Raw genomic sequence first — 16,544 nt, forward strand, 5'->3', positions numbered from 1 at the left:
ATCCAAATAGTGTTGAACCCTCGCTTCCATCGCCCTATGTTGGCTTGCACTGATGGGAGCTGAAGTCCAACAATCTCTAGAAGGCCACAGCTTCCACACCCATGCTGCAGAGATAACCCCAGAAGGTGGTGGCTGTCATCCAAGGACTCCTCAGGAACAGCTTCAGACTAACCCTGGTCCTTTGCTGATTTGGAGCAAGTCCTAGAGTATATTAAAAGTGGACACAGACTCATCACAGTTACCAATACAATGGTTCCTGGTTCAGCCCACCTCTGGGTTTAGTCAGGAGATGGTCAGTGATGGTCAGATTAGTTCTGTGCTTGGTTCCAGAAGGCAAGACTAGATACAACAGGCTTAAGCAGCAAGAGGGTTTTGCATGAACACCAGAAGATCCATAAAAAAAGTTGACAGACAAGTGGCAAAGTTTTCTTTACTGGTGGTCTAGTTAATTTGTTTAAAAAATTAATGAAGGTGGAACAAAAGGAAAAAAACAACAATAATAGAAGCACAGAATTGTAGAGTTGGAAGGGACCATGAGGATCATCTAGTCCAACCCTTGCAATGCAGGAATCTTTTGCCAATGCGGGGCTCAAACCCATGACCATGAGATTAAAGAGCCTCATGCTCTTCCACCTTAAGCCTCCAATATGAAATTGATATCTATAAGAAATAGGTTCAAATGTAGGCAGGGCAGTCAGGTCTCAAGGCCATTATGTGATAGGCGGGGGTGTTTATCCTTCCAGGCTTGAAGTTTAAATCTCTTAGCGACCACAATGTCTCTCAAAATCCACTTTTCTTGCTCTGCTGTTAATCCCTATACTAAGGGAATAGAATTTAAAAATACATGAGCATCTGCAAATAGCAAGCATTTCACCAGTACAAAATTGATATGGCAGCAACTTCAGATCAAACAGAATATATTATGGGATGTGCCTACTTGTGGTCTTCGAGTTTGTTGATGATGCTCTACTTATGGATTTCTTGCTTAGACTAGATCAGAGTTCTTCTCTACCTTGGGCCCCACGTTGTTGATGGACTTTGGCTTCCATCACCCCAAGCAACTTAGCCTATGGTCTGGAATGATGGAAGTCCAACAATATCTAGGGACCCAAGACTGAAGAATGCTGAATTAAATGCCCTAAACCAGTGATGGTCGAACTTGGCCCTCCAGCTGTTTTGGGACTACGGTTCCTATAATCTCTGACCACTGGGTCCTGTTAGCTAGGGATGATGGGAGTTGTAGTCCCCAAACAGCTGGAGGGCCAAGTTTGACCATCACTGCCCTAAACCTTCCTATCCAAATATGTGATGCCCAAGGCTGATGCCCGATGCACACCTTACTTGGGAATAAACCACATGAGACTTAGTAGGAATATGAGAAGGCCCCTTTCGCCATTTCATCCTGTATCTGTTGTGCGCAGCACTGCTTTCACTCCACTGCTGTTCATCTCCCACACTTTCCTCTTTGTTTCACTTTGCACCGTGCCAGAATTACGTAACTTATGGATCATATTCAACTAAATTTTACTCAGGGTAGGCCTGTTAAAATTAATGGACCTAACTTAGTCATGTTCATTCATTTCAATGGGTCTGCGCTGAGTAAGGCTGAGCTGAACACCGCCCTACATAGTTAATTATGTAAATTGCATAAAGTATGGTATCATTATGTTAGTCCACTCCATTCATTTCAGTGCAAAGGAAACACAAATCAAGTTGGGCGGAGGGTAACATGATCAATTACATATCAATTGCAAACTGGAAGTGACAACAGTGATTGATTCGCTGGATTGATTTCTGTTCTGGACATGGGAGTTATAACCGAACACCAGCAATTTCTGCTCCCGTTTCTGTTTTCGTCAGAATTCCCTGATATCCCTACATCCGAGAAGGCAAGCGCAGGCAATTGTGACTCTTTCCTTGTTTCTCTGGATGTCAGAAATGTGGATGTCATCTTGCCCCTCATTTCCCTTGAAGAGTGAGAGGGCAGAATTATAGACAGGCCAGGCGAATCTGCAAGAGGGGGAAGAGGGGGAAGAAAAGCCCGTTATGCCAGCCAACCATCACAACATCTCGCAGACAATGCAGAACAATAAGGGGGAGGGAGAAAAGAGAGGCTGTTATAATACACCTCACACAATAGCGGCAATAGTCTCCTGGCAGCAAACATCCGTGCACTTGACTGCAAAGAAGAAAAGAGTGTTACAGAAGGAGGCACATGAAAGGAATTTTCTGCACACACAAAAAAACTAAAGGCAAAACACAATAGTGTATATTTCAGGCCTCTGAAAAGGCAGCATGGCAGTAGCATTAAGGAGACAAGATAGTCTAATGGATTGAGAGCAAGGGGTGGTGATATTGAGGGTAGGGGAGAGGCAGAAACTCCATCAACAGTTATATACATCCTTTCTGTGTAGAAAACCCATTCTTTCAATATATTCAAGTCATTTAAGGAGGAAAAGGGCGGCAGTGGCGGGTGTGTGTGTGTGGTGGTGGTGGAGAATAAAAGAAGGATCCTGTTTATTTCACCCTGAATTAATCTTTATCTAGTATTTTCTTTGCTTGTATGAGAACAAGGCAAGGTATGAATATTTCATTTCTGCAGCTAAAGATCCAAGAGCCTTTAAAGTCCCTGGAATGAGTGGTATCCATAAATGGGGATCCCACATGAGTACTATAGTGGGTGGCAAGATCAGAGGGGGCCAAGGGGCACCTTGCACAAAATCAGAGGCAGGCTGGCTTCTGGAGGAGTCATCTCCATGTAATATTAGCCCAGGGAGAACATGCTTATTTCAGCCAGAAGAAGAATAAAATATACAGGGAGATAGTAGTGGCCAGTTTTCATGCCCCCCCCAACTTGGATGGCTTTAAAAAAGAATCAGAGAAAATTTTGGAAGACAAGGCTATCAGTGGTTCCCAGCCATCAGGGATGGATGAAGGCACCAGTTTTCATTCCATCCTGTATTTGTTGCATGCAGCACCGTTTCCGTTCTGCAGCATTTCAACTTCCACCCAAAGCTATGTCATTTGTCTCACTGTCTGCAAAAATTACTCAGCTTATTTAGCTTATGCAATCCATGCAATGGATTATGTAAATGATATTGGCATTATGCCAATTCCATGCCATTCGTTTCAGAGCACAGGAAGTGCTATGCAAACGGGGGTGGGGTGTGTTGTGACGTGGGGTTTGTGATTTCAGCTCTCTTGACAAAACATGCTGGAGACAGTTCTCTAGTAACAGCTCTTTATTAAAGTGAACAAGACTGACTGTGAGGGCAGGAAGGCTACATTTATAGGGACAGGGGACTAGCTAGGAAGGGATACATTTTGGAGGGAACAATATCAAGCAATCACAGTGCTGCCTTTTGGAGGGAACCAATAAGACAGAGGATCCAAATACAGCAGCTTAAATGAACCAATAGTAGCTGTACCCTCTGGAACCAAAAGGCAGTTACTTTATCCTAATGCAAATACAGACAATAATAATACAGATATAAAATCCTTTGACTCAATACACAACACCCCTCCCCCCCTAGTGAGCACAGCAGACGTAATCCCTCAGGTACTGTGGGGTCCTACAACTTCTACCTGATCTCCTGACAACAGGTGTTGCAGGTTCTGGATTGGGTGTTACCTGTGGTGGAGGGGCTGCTATAGGGGTTTCGTCAGGAACAGATGGAGTCCCAGACATCTCAGGGTCCCCTACCTGTACCTCGTCATCCTGAGGACTAGCAGACCCTGGTTCATTTGCTGAAGCCCCTGGTGACTGCACCTCTGGGCCATCTTCACTCTGGTCTTGCAGCTGTGCATCATTAGCCAGGGATGAATTATCTGACTCCTCCCTGCTGAGCGCCCGGCGCCTCAGCTGATCTATATGTCTCTTCCAAACTTGCCCATTTTCCAAGGTCACATAATAGGACACAGGTCCACTAGCCCGGGTGATCACACCGGCCACCCACCGCGGACCTCGTGAATAGTTCCTCACCCAGACCAGATCTTCAGGGGCGAGATACCTTGTTGTGTCAGTCTCAGCCTGGGGGGTTGCTCTTGAATTACGGTTTGGCATTTTATCTGGGTGGACATAATCCAGCACCGTTACCAGTCTTCTACCTAAGAGCAGCTCGGCTGGCGACTTGCCCGTCGCAGTACACGGCGTCGCATGCTGCAAAAATAACATTCGTGCAATGCGAGCCGACCAGTTACCCTCCATTAAGCGCGCAATGGATTCTTTGGCTGTTCTTACCATGCGCTCAGCCTGCCCATTGGAGGATGGGTGAAAGGGCGCGGATGTGACCCCTCTTATGAAGTTATCAGCCAAGAATGCCCTGAATTCTTGGGATACAAAAGCTGCCCCATTATCTGATACAATGGTCTCAGGTAACCCGTGGGTTGCAAACAGCTGCCTCAACACCTTGATTACAGCAGCTGATGCCATGCTAGGGACCATCGCAACTTCTAACCATTTGGAATATGCATCAACGATAACCAAAAAGACCTTCCCTTGGAATGGCCCAGCAAAATCTATGTGCAGCCGGCTCCAGGGAGTCCTGGACTGCTCCCACCAGTGGACTGGTGCTCTGGCCACTTCTGGCCGCACTTCTTGGCATGCCTTGCATGTCCGTACCCATTGTTCTATGTTCTGGTCCATTCCAGGCCACCACACATAACATCGGGCTAGCGACTTCATCCTGACCATTCCCGGGTGTCCCATGTGAAGCGTCTCAAGAACCCTGTTTCTCAGTGGTGCTGGGATGATCACCCTATCTCCCCATAGGAGACAACCCTTATGCATGGACAATTCGTGCTGCCTTGTCGCATAAGGCCTGAATTTTTCTTCATGCGGACCACCTGGCCACCCCCTCCCCACCCAAGTGAGCACACGGGAGAGAACATCATCTTTCCTCGTTTTCTCAGCTATATCAGTAGCTGTTACAGGAGCCCCCGGAAGTGTTTCTAGCATCATAATGTGCTCCGCTGGAGCAGGATCCTCATTGCTCCCGCCAGGAAGGGGCAATCGACTCAGCGCATCAGCGTGGCACAACTGTTTCCCCGGCACATGGGTCAAGGTGTACTGGAACCCATTCAGGAATATTGACCAACGCAACATTCTGGGGGAGAGAATTTGTGGCGTTTGTTTGTTTGGGTTGAACAACCCTAACAGTGGTTTGTGGTCCGTTTCAATGGAGAAATGGCGACCGTACAAATAATCATAGAACTTTTTGATTCCTGACACAATTGCTAGTGCCTCTTTATCAATTTGAGCATAGTTGCGCTCCGTGGGTGACAACGTACGGGAATAGAAAGAGATGGGCTTTTCCGACCCATCCGGTTCCCTATGACTCAGCACAGCCCCCAGGCCGTATTGAGAGGCATCACATGCCAGGACCAGCGGCTTCGACTCATCATAATGAGCAAGGACGCTCCTGCTACTCAGCATTTCTCGCAAGGAGTCAAAAGCCTTCTGCTGCTCCCGCCCCCATCGCCACACAGTCTTTTTCTGCAAAAGTCTATGTAATGGTTCAGCTACCGAAGCTTTCTGGGGTAAGAATGAATGATAAAAGTTAATAAGTCCCAGGAATGACTGCAACTCCGTCTTGTTCTGTGGTCGTGGTGCCTCGATGATGGCCTTAATCTTAGCATCTGTGGGGTGGATGCCTGATGCATCAATTTTAAACCCCAAGAAATCCACAGTTGGCACCCCAAAACTGCATTTTTCTTTTTTCAGTTGCAACCCCACCTCCTTGAACTTGAGCAACACTGCACGGACACGCGCAACCAGTTCCTGTGGGTCTTTTCCAGCAATCAAAACATCATCAAAAAATGGCAAGACCCCCGGCAGACCCCTTAACAGGCGTTCCATGAGCCCTTGAAAAATCCCTGGGGCCACACAAACTCCGAACTGTAATCTGTTAACTCTGAACGCCCCTTTATGTGTGACAATAGTCTGTGCTTCCGCTGCTTGTGGGGTTACTGGCAGCTGTTGGTAAGCTTGTGCCAGGTCAATTTTGGCGAACACCTTGCCCCCAGCCAGTTTAGCCAACAGATGTGATACGACTGGAATGGGGTATGAGTTTCCCCTGAGTGCCTTATTGATAGTACATTTGTAATCTGCACATATCCTGACTTCCCCATTTGCTTTAAGGGGCGTGACGATTGGAGTCTCCCACTTAGCAGAGTCCACGGGTGAGAGAACTCCCTGCTTGACCAATTTATCCAGCTCTGCCTCAATCTTGGGTTGCAGTGCAAATGGCACTCGCCTTGGTTTGAGTCGGATTGGGGCCACCCCGGGGTCCAACTCAAAGTCAACTGGGGGCCCTTTATAACAACCCAGTTTTCCATTAAAGAGACCAGCAAATTCCTTGCATAATGCCTCGCTCATCTCAGGGCAGGTTTGGATTGAATTAAGCCCTGAGATACTCAGTCCCAGGGCGGGGAACCAGTCAGTGCCCAGGAGACTGGGGCGACTGCCCTTCGCAATCACCAGTTTGAGTACAGCCTGTTTGTCCCGGAACTGTACTCTCACGGCACACATTCCCATAACATGGATGCGGCCTGCTGAGTACGACTGCAAGGTTGCCGGGAAGGGCTCCAGAGGGGGCAACTTACCCCTGGGGAAGAATGTCTTCGCAGTCTGGTCCGACACGATGGTGAATGCAGATCCGGAGTCCACCTCCATGTCGCACTGCTGACCCTCAATCTTCACCTTGACGTGTGCCTTGCCTTGCGCTGGAAACTGCACGGCCCTCCCGTTGATCTCCGTTACGTAGTGGCAGTCCTTTAGAAAATGAGGTGCTGTGGGCGGTCTGCGATGCTCCAGTCTAGGTGCTCCTGTCGCTCCCGACGCCGCCGATCTACAGACCCTGGCGATGTGACCCGTCTTTCCGCACGTCCGGCACATAGCATCCCTGAAACGACAACTCTTCCGCTCATGGTTTCCGCCACAACCTGGGCAACTGCCTCGGCGATCTTTGTGCACTGTGCAGGCCTGACGCACCAACTCAACCCCACGGACTGGGCTCTGGCTCGGAGTAGCCTCTAGCTCGTCCATGGCATGCGCAACTTCTATTTGTGGCTTAGTGGCCTTGCGACTGGCATCAAGCTCCTCTCTTTCATAATTCTCCGTGGCGGTGGCCTCCTTCAAGGCTGAAGCAAGGGTAACCTCTTCTTTAGCCACGATGCGTCTTCTGGCTTTCTTGCTGCTCAGACCACCAATAAACCGATCCAGGAGAGTCTCTTCCAGATTTTGGAAGCCGCAGTGCTGAGCGAGCTTCCGGAGTTCAGCCAGAAATGCGGATACAGACTCCCCAGCATGCTGCTGCCTCTTATGGAACTCCATCCGCCGGGCCATCTTGGTCTCAGTAGGCGCCAAGTGGCTTGTTAGGCAGGCAAGAATATCTTTGAGAGATGTCTCACTCAGCTTCGCTGGAGCAAGTAATGCCTTGGCCAGCTTGAAGGTCTCGGGCCCACAGTAGCTCAGGAATGTGGCCCTTCTTTTGCTGGCATCGGTGATCCCTTGAGCCACTGCAAAGAACTCGAAGCGTTCGACGTAGTCTTCCCAGGTGTGGGGCTCTGATGGCTGGAAGGGCTCCAATACCCTTGGACTCTCCATTGTCCTAGCGGGCAGGGTCGTCTTCTCAGCTGGCCAGTGAGTCTTGTTCTCAGCTGCAATCCGGACTCTGAGGCAGGGTTGTGCTTAACCGCTCCTCAGCATTCCGGATCCCACCTTCGTCGCCAGTTGTTGTGACGTGGGGTTTGTGATTTCAGCTCTCTTGACAAAACATGCTGGAGACTGTTCTCTAGTAACAGCTCTTTATTAAAGTGAACAAGACTGACTGTGAGGGCAGGAAGGCTACATTTATAGGGACAGGGGACTAGCTAGGAAGGGATACATTTTGGAGGGAACAATATCAAGCAATCACAGTGCTGCCTTTTGGAGGGAACCAATAAGACAGAGGATCCAAATACAGCAGCTTAAATGAACCAATAGTAGCTGTACCCTCTGGAACCAAAAGGCAGTTACTTTATCCTAATGCAAATACAGACAATAATAATACAGATATAAAATCCTTTGACTCAATACACAACAGGGTGGGAACAATCCATTTCCTTTTTGCGGACTGAAAGCAGCAAAAACAGTGGATACCGGTTGGATTCACTTCCTCAGTTGGTTACAGCGTGGTGTTGATAAGGCCAAGGCTGCAGGTTCAATCCCTGTAAGGGACAGCAGCATATTCCTGCATTGCAGGGGGGTTGGACTAGATGATCCTCAGGGTCCCTTCCAACTCTATGATAAGTGCAATTCATGTAAGTGCATTCTGGACATGGGATGAATATGCAGATACTGGCAATTTCTACTCCAGTTTCCATTTTTAGTTGGAATTCTCTGGCATCCCTACTAGTCAGAAGCAGTATGTCTCTGAATGCCAGTTGCTGTTGTGCTCAAGTTACTGCCTACCACGGAGGCAGAAGAGCATTATGTCTAGTAGCTCTGGGGAGCCTCACCCTTGAATGTGGCCATTCCTCTTGTAAAGCCAACCAAGTTGGCGGCCATCCCTAACTCAGGGTTTCCCAAACTTGGGTCTCCAGCTGCTTTTGGACTACAATTCCCATCATCCCTGACCACTGGTCCTGCTAGCTAGGGATGATGGGAGTTGTAGTCCAACAACAGCTGAAGACCCAAGTTTGGGAAACCCTTGTCTAACTGCATGAAGGACTTTCTTTTCTCTGTCCTGAATCCTCCAGCATTCAGCTACATTGCAGGTCCATGAGTTCTAGTGTTCTGAGAGTGGAGGAAAAGCTTTTCTCTATCCACTTTCTCCATGCCACCTATATTTTTACAAACCATCTTTCATGTCTCCTCTCACTTGCCTATTCTCTAAAAGTCCCAAATGCTTCAGCCTTTCCTCATAGGGGAACCAATTCATCCCCTTGATCATTTCTCTTGCCCTTTTCTGAACCTTTTCCAGCTGAACTGAAACATTTTTGACCAGCACACTTGTCTCACAGTGACCGGTGGGAAGTCCACCAGCAGAGCCTGAGGGCAGCAGCACTTTCCCCACTTGGGATCTCCAGCAACTTCTGTTCAGAAGCATACTGCCTCCATCAGTGGAGGCAGAACAATGACATCTCCATGAAGGCAGAAATTCCAAAACAGTCTCTTTTTCTAAATAAATAAATAAATAAATAAATCTACCTTACACAGGTCCAGCTACTGAATTAGCTCCTGAAGTTCCTCCAGCAACTTCCCCTCCTAAAAGGAAGAGGATGAGACAGAAGGGAGGCCGGGGTGAAAAGGTCGCCCCGTCTTGCTGTCTGACTTTTGTTTACTGTCTTCTTTATGGAGCTGCCACACACACAAAAAAACCCCCACTCATTAGGCGTTGTTGATTTTCATTAATGTTGATTCACCAGGAGCTTACTCAATCTTCTGTGACCAACAACCTCTGTTCCCAAGGGAGAACAAAGCTGTTGAGCAAATTAGCCCGGCAGATTGTAGGTAATGCACGGCAGAGTGAAGTACCGTAACAGGAGGAGTGCACATTAGAGTGGGGTGCAGGGGAACAATAGCACTAAGCGTTCTCCAGACAATGCACACATTGGGTGAAGTATATCAGAAGAGATGCTCAGGTACGCTCACTTAACCACTGATGCTCAAGCCTCCCTTTGCACTCTTCTTGAGACATACCAATGGTTGCCGTTGAAGTCCTCTGTTCTAAGGCAGGGGTGGGGAGTGTTTTTCAGATTAAGGGCTACATTTCCTTCTGGGCAACTTTCTGGGGCCCATATAGCTGTGCTGGGTGGGGCCATAGGCAACAGCTGGCAGAGCAACAAATACAAATATTACCTTTGTACATTAAGGAGATAGCTGCACGCCAGCTTGTGTTTTCAGGTTGGGTAGTGCAAATTTGGTAAGGTGGCATTAAAACTGAGGTCCAGTGCCAAGGGCCTTCTGGCGGTTCCCTCACTGTGAGAGGTGAGGTCACAGGGAACCAGGCAGAGGGCCTTCTCAGTAGTGGTGCCCGCCCTGTGGAATGCCCTCCCATCAGATGTCAAGGAGATAAATAACTACAATCATACCTTGGGTTACAGACACTTCAGGTTGCGTGCTTTCAGGTTGCACACCGTGCCAAACCCGGAAATACCGGAACGGGTTACTTCTGAGTTTTGGCACTTGCGCATGCACAGAAGCACTAAATTGTGCTTTGCGCATGCACAGAAGTGCCAAATCGCTACCCGCACATGCGCAGACATGGCACTGCGGGTTGTGAGCGCTGCGGGTTGCGAACGTGCCTCCCACACGGATCACGTTTGCAACCCGAGCGTCCACTGTACCTCACTTTTCGAAGACACTTGAAGGGCAGCCCTGTGTAGGGAAGTTTTTAATGTTTGATATTTTATTGTGTTTTTAATATCCTGTTGGAAGACGCCCAGAGTGGCTGGGGAAATCCAGCCAGATGGTTGGGGTATAAATAATAAAATTATTATTATTATTATTATTATTATTATTATTATTAAACATGAACTGAGGAAACTCATTCCCCATTCCTAGCTCCAGCCCAGGCTGTTCTCATCTGGTATGAGGGTTGGCCCATTCTCTACCATCATTCACCTCTTGCTTGTTATGGTCTGAGCCTCTTGACCTTAGGCATTCCCCACTGTCCCTGACTCTGATAGATCCTGATAGACCCCTGCAAACCTGACCCTCACCTCCAGCTTCTGTGCTGCAGACCCACTAACTCATCTCACATGTGCAGCTTCCAGGAGCGGCATTCGGTTGGTAATGACTTTGCTTTGCCCACATGGGTTGGGTGGTGGGGTTTTGTTTTTCCCCGTTGGTTGGTCTGGAGGTGAAAGGCTCCTGATCCCATTACCAATCCAATTTCTCAGAATCCTACGGGTTAGATAGGAATTGCTAGAGCAGAACGGGCCGACGGTCCATTGAGCTTGGTATCTCCTCCGAAACACCAACTACTGTTTGGCTCGTAAATAAAAGCCATCCTGTTATTGGCTTTGTAATTGAACAGCGCAATGAGATGTACATATCTCATGCATTTAAGTGTGTGTGTGTGTGTGTGTGTGTCAACATTTCGCTGGGATTGTACAATGGCTACATACCGCTAACATCTAGCCAGGGTTCTCTCAAGATCCAAGCTCTGAAATGAAGTCATCATTATATTACAGCTTTGAAAAAAGAAAATGGCTTGAATTCAGCTTGGGATTTGGTATGTCCTCTCGAAGTCTCTGCAAAGCGAGGCTTAGTCTGTCCCGTCCCCACCCTCCCACCCCGTTTTGGAGAATGGGAATAAGGGTGGGGAGAGATTGCCTGCTTCACACATGCATGGACCCAATATGAAGTGAAGGACAAGACTACACCCCTCCCCTTAATTCCACATACAGAATTTGACTGGCTGGACAGTTGACTCTTAACTTCAGTGCTGGCGATTGGGTGATGGAATATATCAATGTGCTTCCTTTCCACAGTGAGCCGTGCAGAAAGCAACTTACCGCCGGCACCCACATATTATCAGACCACAAGGCTGGCATGATTTGCAGACGAATCACAAAGTTAGCATGATTCAACAGTATGATGCAGCAGAAAAAAGGCTAATGCAATTCTAGGCTACGTCCACAGAAGCATTGTGCCCAGATCAAAGTAATTTTGTTGTTGTTGTTTAGTCGTGTCCGACTCTTCGTGACCCCATGGACCATAGCACGCCAGGCACTCCTGTCTTGCACTGCCTCCTGCAGTTTGGTCCAACTCATGTTGGTAGCTTCAAGAACACTGTCCAACCATTTCGTCCTCTGTTGTCCCCTTCTCCTAGTGCCCTCAATCTTTCCCAACATCAAGGTCTTTTCCAGGGAGTCTTCTCTTCTCGTGAGGTGGCCAAAGTATTGGAGCCTCAGCTTCACAATCTGTCCTTCCAGTGAGCACTCAAGGCTGATTTCCTTCAGAATGGATAGGTTTGATCTTCTTGCAGTCCATGGGACTCTCAAGAGTCTCCTCCAGCACCATAATAGTACCACACTATTCTGCCCTGGTAAGATTACATCTGGAGCACTGTGTACAGTTCTGGGTGCCACAATTTAAGAACGATACTGACATGCTGGAAGGGGTGCAGAGGAAGTTCACCAAGTTGACAAAGGGCCTGGAGCTGGGTATGTTGAGCCTAGAGAAGAGAAGACTGAGAGGAGATATGAGAGCCATCTTTTAAAAATCTGAACTGCTGCCTTATGGAAAAAAGCTTGTTTTCTGCTGCTCCAGAGGGTGGGACCAGAACCAATATATTTAAATGGCAAGAAAGGAGATTTTGACCGAACATCAGGAATAACTTTCTGATGGTAATAGCTGTTCAATAGTAGAACAGACTCCTTCAGAAGGTGGTGGATTCTCCTTCATTGGAGGTTTTTCAACAGAAGTTAAACAGTCACGTATCAGGTCTTATTATACTCAGCCACCTGGATTAAATACAGTTCAGTGGGAGTGGGAAGCAGGGTCTTTACCCCAGGCTAGATAATTGACAGCTGGCTCCAATATCTCTTCTCCGGAGTAGACTAACAACAGCAAAAGGAAAATGAGGAGGAGGTCAATGGTGGTGACTCCCCAGCCTCCTGAAAGTTCTAGCTGCTAATTTGGGTCTTCATTGTCAAAGTATGGGCTTCTTCCATGACTCCCTTTCCTAGGATGGCCAGATGACAAGACAACTTTTTCTTTATTTCACTTGGGCCCATTCAACAAATGTGGAGGAACTGCCATAAAATCCACATGTGCACATTTATCATCTCATATGATAGACATAAGTCCTGAATGCATATAGGAATGTAGGAAGTTGCTCTCTCTTGAGTCAGGTCGTTGGCCTATCTTGCTTTGTATTGACCACACTTGAATGGCAGTGGCTCCATGGGACAAGGGGTATTCCCAGTCCTACCTGGAGATGCCACTGGGCTTTAAACCTGCAGAGCAGATGCTCTATTGTTGGTCTATATTGCCCTTCTCCCACCTTGGCATCAAAGTTGCAGAGTGGAATACCAATGGAAGAAAGCAACTTAGCACCGAGAAGCTGGGGAGGTGGAAGGCAGATCCCCTTGCAACACCCTGTTGTGCCATAGAGCAGGATTCAGAAATGAGTGTTGGAGTCATGGCTGTCTTGTGCATGAGGCTCCATACTGAGGGGTCATTAGTTGGAAGTGGTCCTAACTCATCTTCACTTTCTGAGCCTTTAATATATATTTTTTCGAGAACCCCACTCCCCTTCCACAGGATCTACTCATAGGAACATAAGAACATAAGAACATAAGAAGAGTCTGCTGGATCAGGCCAATTGCTCATCTAGTCCAGCATCCTCTTCTCACAGTGGCCAACCAGATCCCTGTGGGAAACCTGAAAGCTGGATTCAAACACAAGAGCACTCTCCTATCCTGTGGCTTCTGGAAGCATTGCTGCCTTCAGAAGCATTGCTGCCTTTGACCATGGAGGCAGAACATAGGCATCATGGTTAGTTAACATTGGTAGCTCTCTCCTCCATGAATTTGTCTAATCTTCTTTTTAAGCCATCTAGGTTATTGGTGGCCATCGCTGCCTCCTGTGGGAGCGAGTTCCATAGTTTTGTAGGGTCGCCACGCCGACTGAAGAAACTCCGCAACGCAGCAATAGAGAAAAAGAAAGTACATTTTATTGTTTGCTGACAGCAAGCAATGGCTCATAGGATACTTCTTAAAGCCGAGCCCAGAACAATGGGTGTTTATACCTTTGGGTAGCCATACATTACTGAATAACCAATCAGATTGGCTCATTTAGAACAAAGAACTACCAATCAGTGAAGGCAAGGCCCATTCCGTTTACCATTTATGAATTTCATCTCCTCCTTCTTAGAAGAGCTCCTCCCCCACCATATTTGGGACATCCGGGATTACCCCATATCGGAATAGCTCATCCCACCCATATATGGCTTACAGTGACCCAGTGAGTTGCAAAGGATGTACAAAATTGCAAAGTTCCAAGCGCTTCGCCAGCTTGGACACAGTGCTGATCAGCTTGGCCTATTCCTATGACTAAACGTTCCAGACATTCTATAACCATGTGGCTTAATATAAACATCCTTAATGAGCACAGCATCGTTAGTAAGGCAAAGGGAGACAGAGACTAGGATTTTAGTAAGACAAAGGCAAAATGGCCTAATGGCTCATATTCTTGAATTCTATATACCTGAGAAGCATAGGCCCAATACCTGTGGCCTATACCCACTCACTTCAGTTTAACTCTGTGCTGCTTAAAGAAGGACTTTCTTGGGAGAGCAATTTGTGTGCCCACCCATGTGATCTTCTCCCTAATTGAGTAAACTGCATGAAAAGCAAGCAAATGTGCACAAATCAATAGAGAAATAATTTTTTGTAAATTGTGGACATAAATCATTAGAGATCTACAGGATGTTTGTGTTTGTTAAAGAGCAAGGTGGGGGGGGGGGAAGCGAAGCAAATCAATTTTCTTTATTAAAACACAATCACTCCGTCTATTACTCCTTTAGGAGAAGGCTGACGAGGGAGGGCAGGAGGAGAGCTCAGGCAATTGCTTCACTTAAGCATGGATAATAGGAAAAGTTTGTTACGCCACAGATTGACAAGAGGTTGTAAACAAATGAAGAAGGGACGGAGATCTCGAAGCCTTGGGGAATGCTCCAGTGTTTGTGCTTGGAACTTTGCATTGCCTTGGCAAGTGTGTGTTCCAAATAAAGAGGTGGGGAATTAAGGAGGGAACTGTATCACCATTTTAAAGTAACATTTTGCAAGGTTTAAAATTATTTTTCAAATAACTATTTGTTACTTCCTGGGGAGACAAGAGAGTGAGAGTGAGTGAGTGAGTGAGAGTGTGTGTGAGAGAGAAACTAGAGAGATAACGTGAAAACAGAAGGAAGCAGAAAATCTAATTATTGGGAGGGAGGTGTCACACAGCCATTGAACTGCTTTGCTGCATTAATTAGCAACTTTATAGTGCCAAAAAGAAGAGTCACAACCCAGAAGCTCCGAACTGTTTGTGGCTTTGTGTTCTGCTGTGATCTTAGTGCATGACGACCCCGAAACGTTATCTTGTGTGCACTATTTCAGATGGAACTCTAGGGTGCAGTGACAATGCTTGCTGCTTAAAATGCCTCTAGGCCTCTTCCTTCGGCTTGCAAGCTGCAGGGTAGAAAGAACTTTCTGAACAGGCAAAGGATGTTCTTTCAAGCTCAGAGCATAGCTGTCAACTTTCGGATTTGAAAATAAAGGATCAGCAGCCTCACCTGTCCCGGGGACAGTATACGGCATATATAACAATCCAGGATAGCAGCGGGAAACGGCACTGGAATAAGGGAATTTCCAGCAAAAAAGGGAAAGTTGACAGCTGTGGCTTGGAATAAGGGAGTTTCCCGCAAAAAAAGGGAGGGTTGGCAGCTATGGCTCAGAGCTACCTACTTGTTGTCTGACTCCCAAGGATGGAGGTAGAGAATCAGAAGGATAGCAGAAGGATAGAAGATCAAAGGAGGTTAGGAGACTTTTTTTTAAAGTCCAGATGACTTGCTGTAAGTAAATTTAGGGGGTGAAATGAAGAAGATAGCCCTATCTAATTGGCAGCAGTAGAGAAGGATCAAACTTTCATGTTCATAGGCAGTATCCCCGAAAAGCAGAAGTTCTCCTTGAGAACTTCTAAGAGGACACCTCTTGGATCTTCATTGTGGGATAAAGGACACTGGAAAAGGCCTTTGGTGGGATCTAGCAGGGCTGTTTCTATGTGGCTTAAAGTCCACAGTTTGTTTTTGAAGCAAAGTAATCAAGAACGGGCTCAGTAGTGATGCCACAGTAGATTGGACAGAACATGGACTGGAAATGTTGCCATAGCTCTGTCTCCATTTGATATATGCAAGAATATAAGAAGGGCCAGCAGAATCAGATCAAGGACCCATCTAGCACAGCATCTTGTTTTCACAGTGACCAACCTGATCCCTATGAGAAGCCTGAAAGAGGTTCCTGACTACAACAGCACTCTCAATGCTTCTGATTCCCAGCTGCTGGTACTCAGAGGCATATTGCCTCCTGCAGTGGAGGCAGAACATAGCCATCATTTCTGCTAGCCATCAATAGCATTATCTTCCATGAATTTGTTTAATTTAAAGCTATACAGTGGTACCTCGGTTTATGAACACAATTGGTTCCGGAAGCCTGTTCATAAACTGAAGCGTTCATAAACTGAAGCGAACTTTCCCATTGAAAGTAATAGAAAGTGAATTAATCCGTTCCAGACGGTCCGCGGGGTAAGCGTTCATAAACTGAAGCAAACTTTCCCATTGAAAGTAATGGAAAATGGATTAATCCGTTCCAGATGGGTCCGCGGAGTACTTAAACTGAAGCGTTCATAAACTGAAGCATGGGTGTAATTGGTTCCGGAAGTCTGTTCATAAACTGAAGCGTTCATAAACTGAAGCAAACTTTCCCATTGAAAGTAATGGAAAATGAATTAATCCGTTCCTGTTGGGTCCGCGGCGTTCATAAACCGAAAATTCATAAACCGAGGTGTT

The 16,544-nt window shown here is 46.9% G+C and overlaps 1 protein-coding gene across 1 annotated transcript; it reads right to left on the reverse strand.

Annotated features, from left to right (window-relative positions):
- Window positions 1–1,856: 1,856 nt before the first annotated feature.
- LOC132591206 (uncharacterized) lies at window positions 1,857–8,074 on the reverse strand. The gene is made up of 3 exons (XM_060268584.1): window positions 7,072–8,074; window positions 2,134–2,179; window positions 1,857–2,010 (listed from the first exon to the last, which is right to left on the reverse strand). Exons 1-3 carry the CDS (start codon window positions 7,604–7,606, stop codon window positions 1,857–1,859), a joined length of 735 nt encoding a protein of 244 aa, XP_060124567.1. The 5' UTR covers window positions 7,607–8,074.
- Window positions 8,075–16,544: the final 8,470 nt, after the last annotated feature.

The sequence above is a fragment of the Zootoca vivipara genome, chromosome 15 (assembly GCF_963506605.1).
Source record: "Zootoca vivipara chromosome 15, rZooViv1.1, whole genome shotgun sequence".
In the NCBI taxonomy this organism is placed as follows: Eukaryota; Metazoa; Chordata; class Lepidosauria; order Squamata; family Lacertidae; genus Zootoca; species Zootoca vivipara.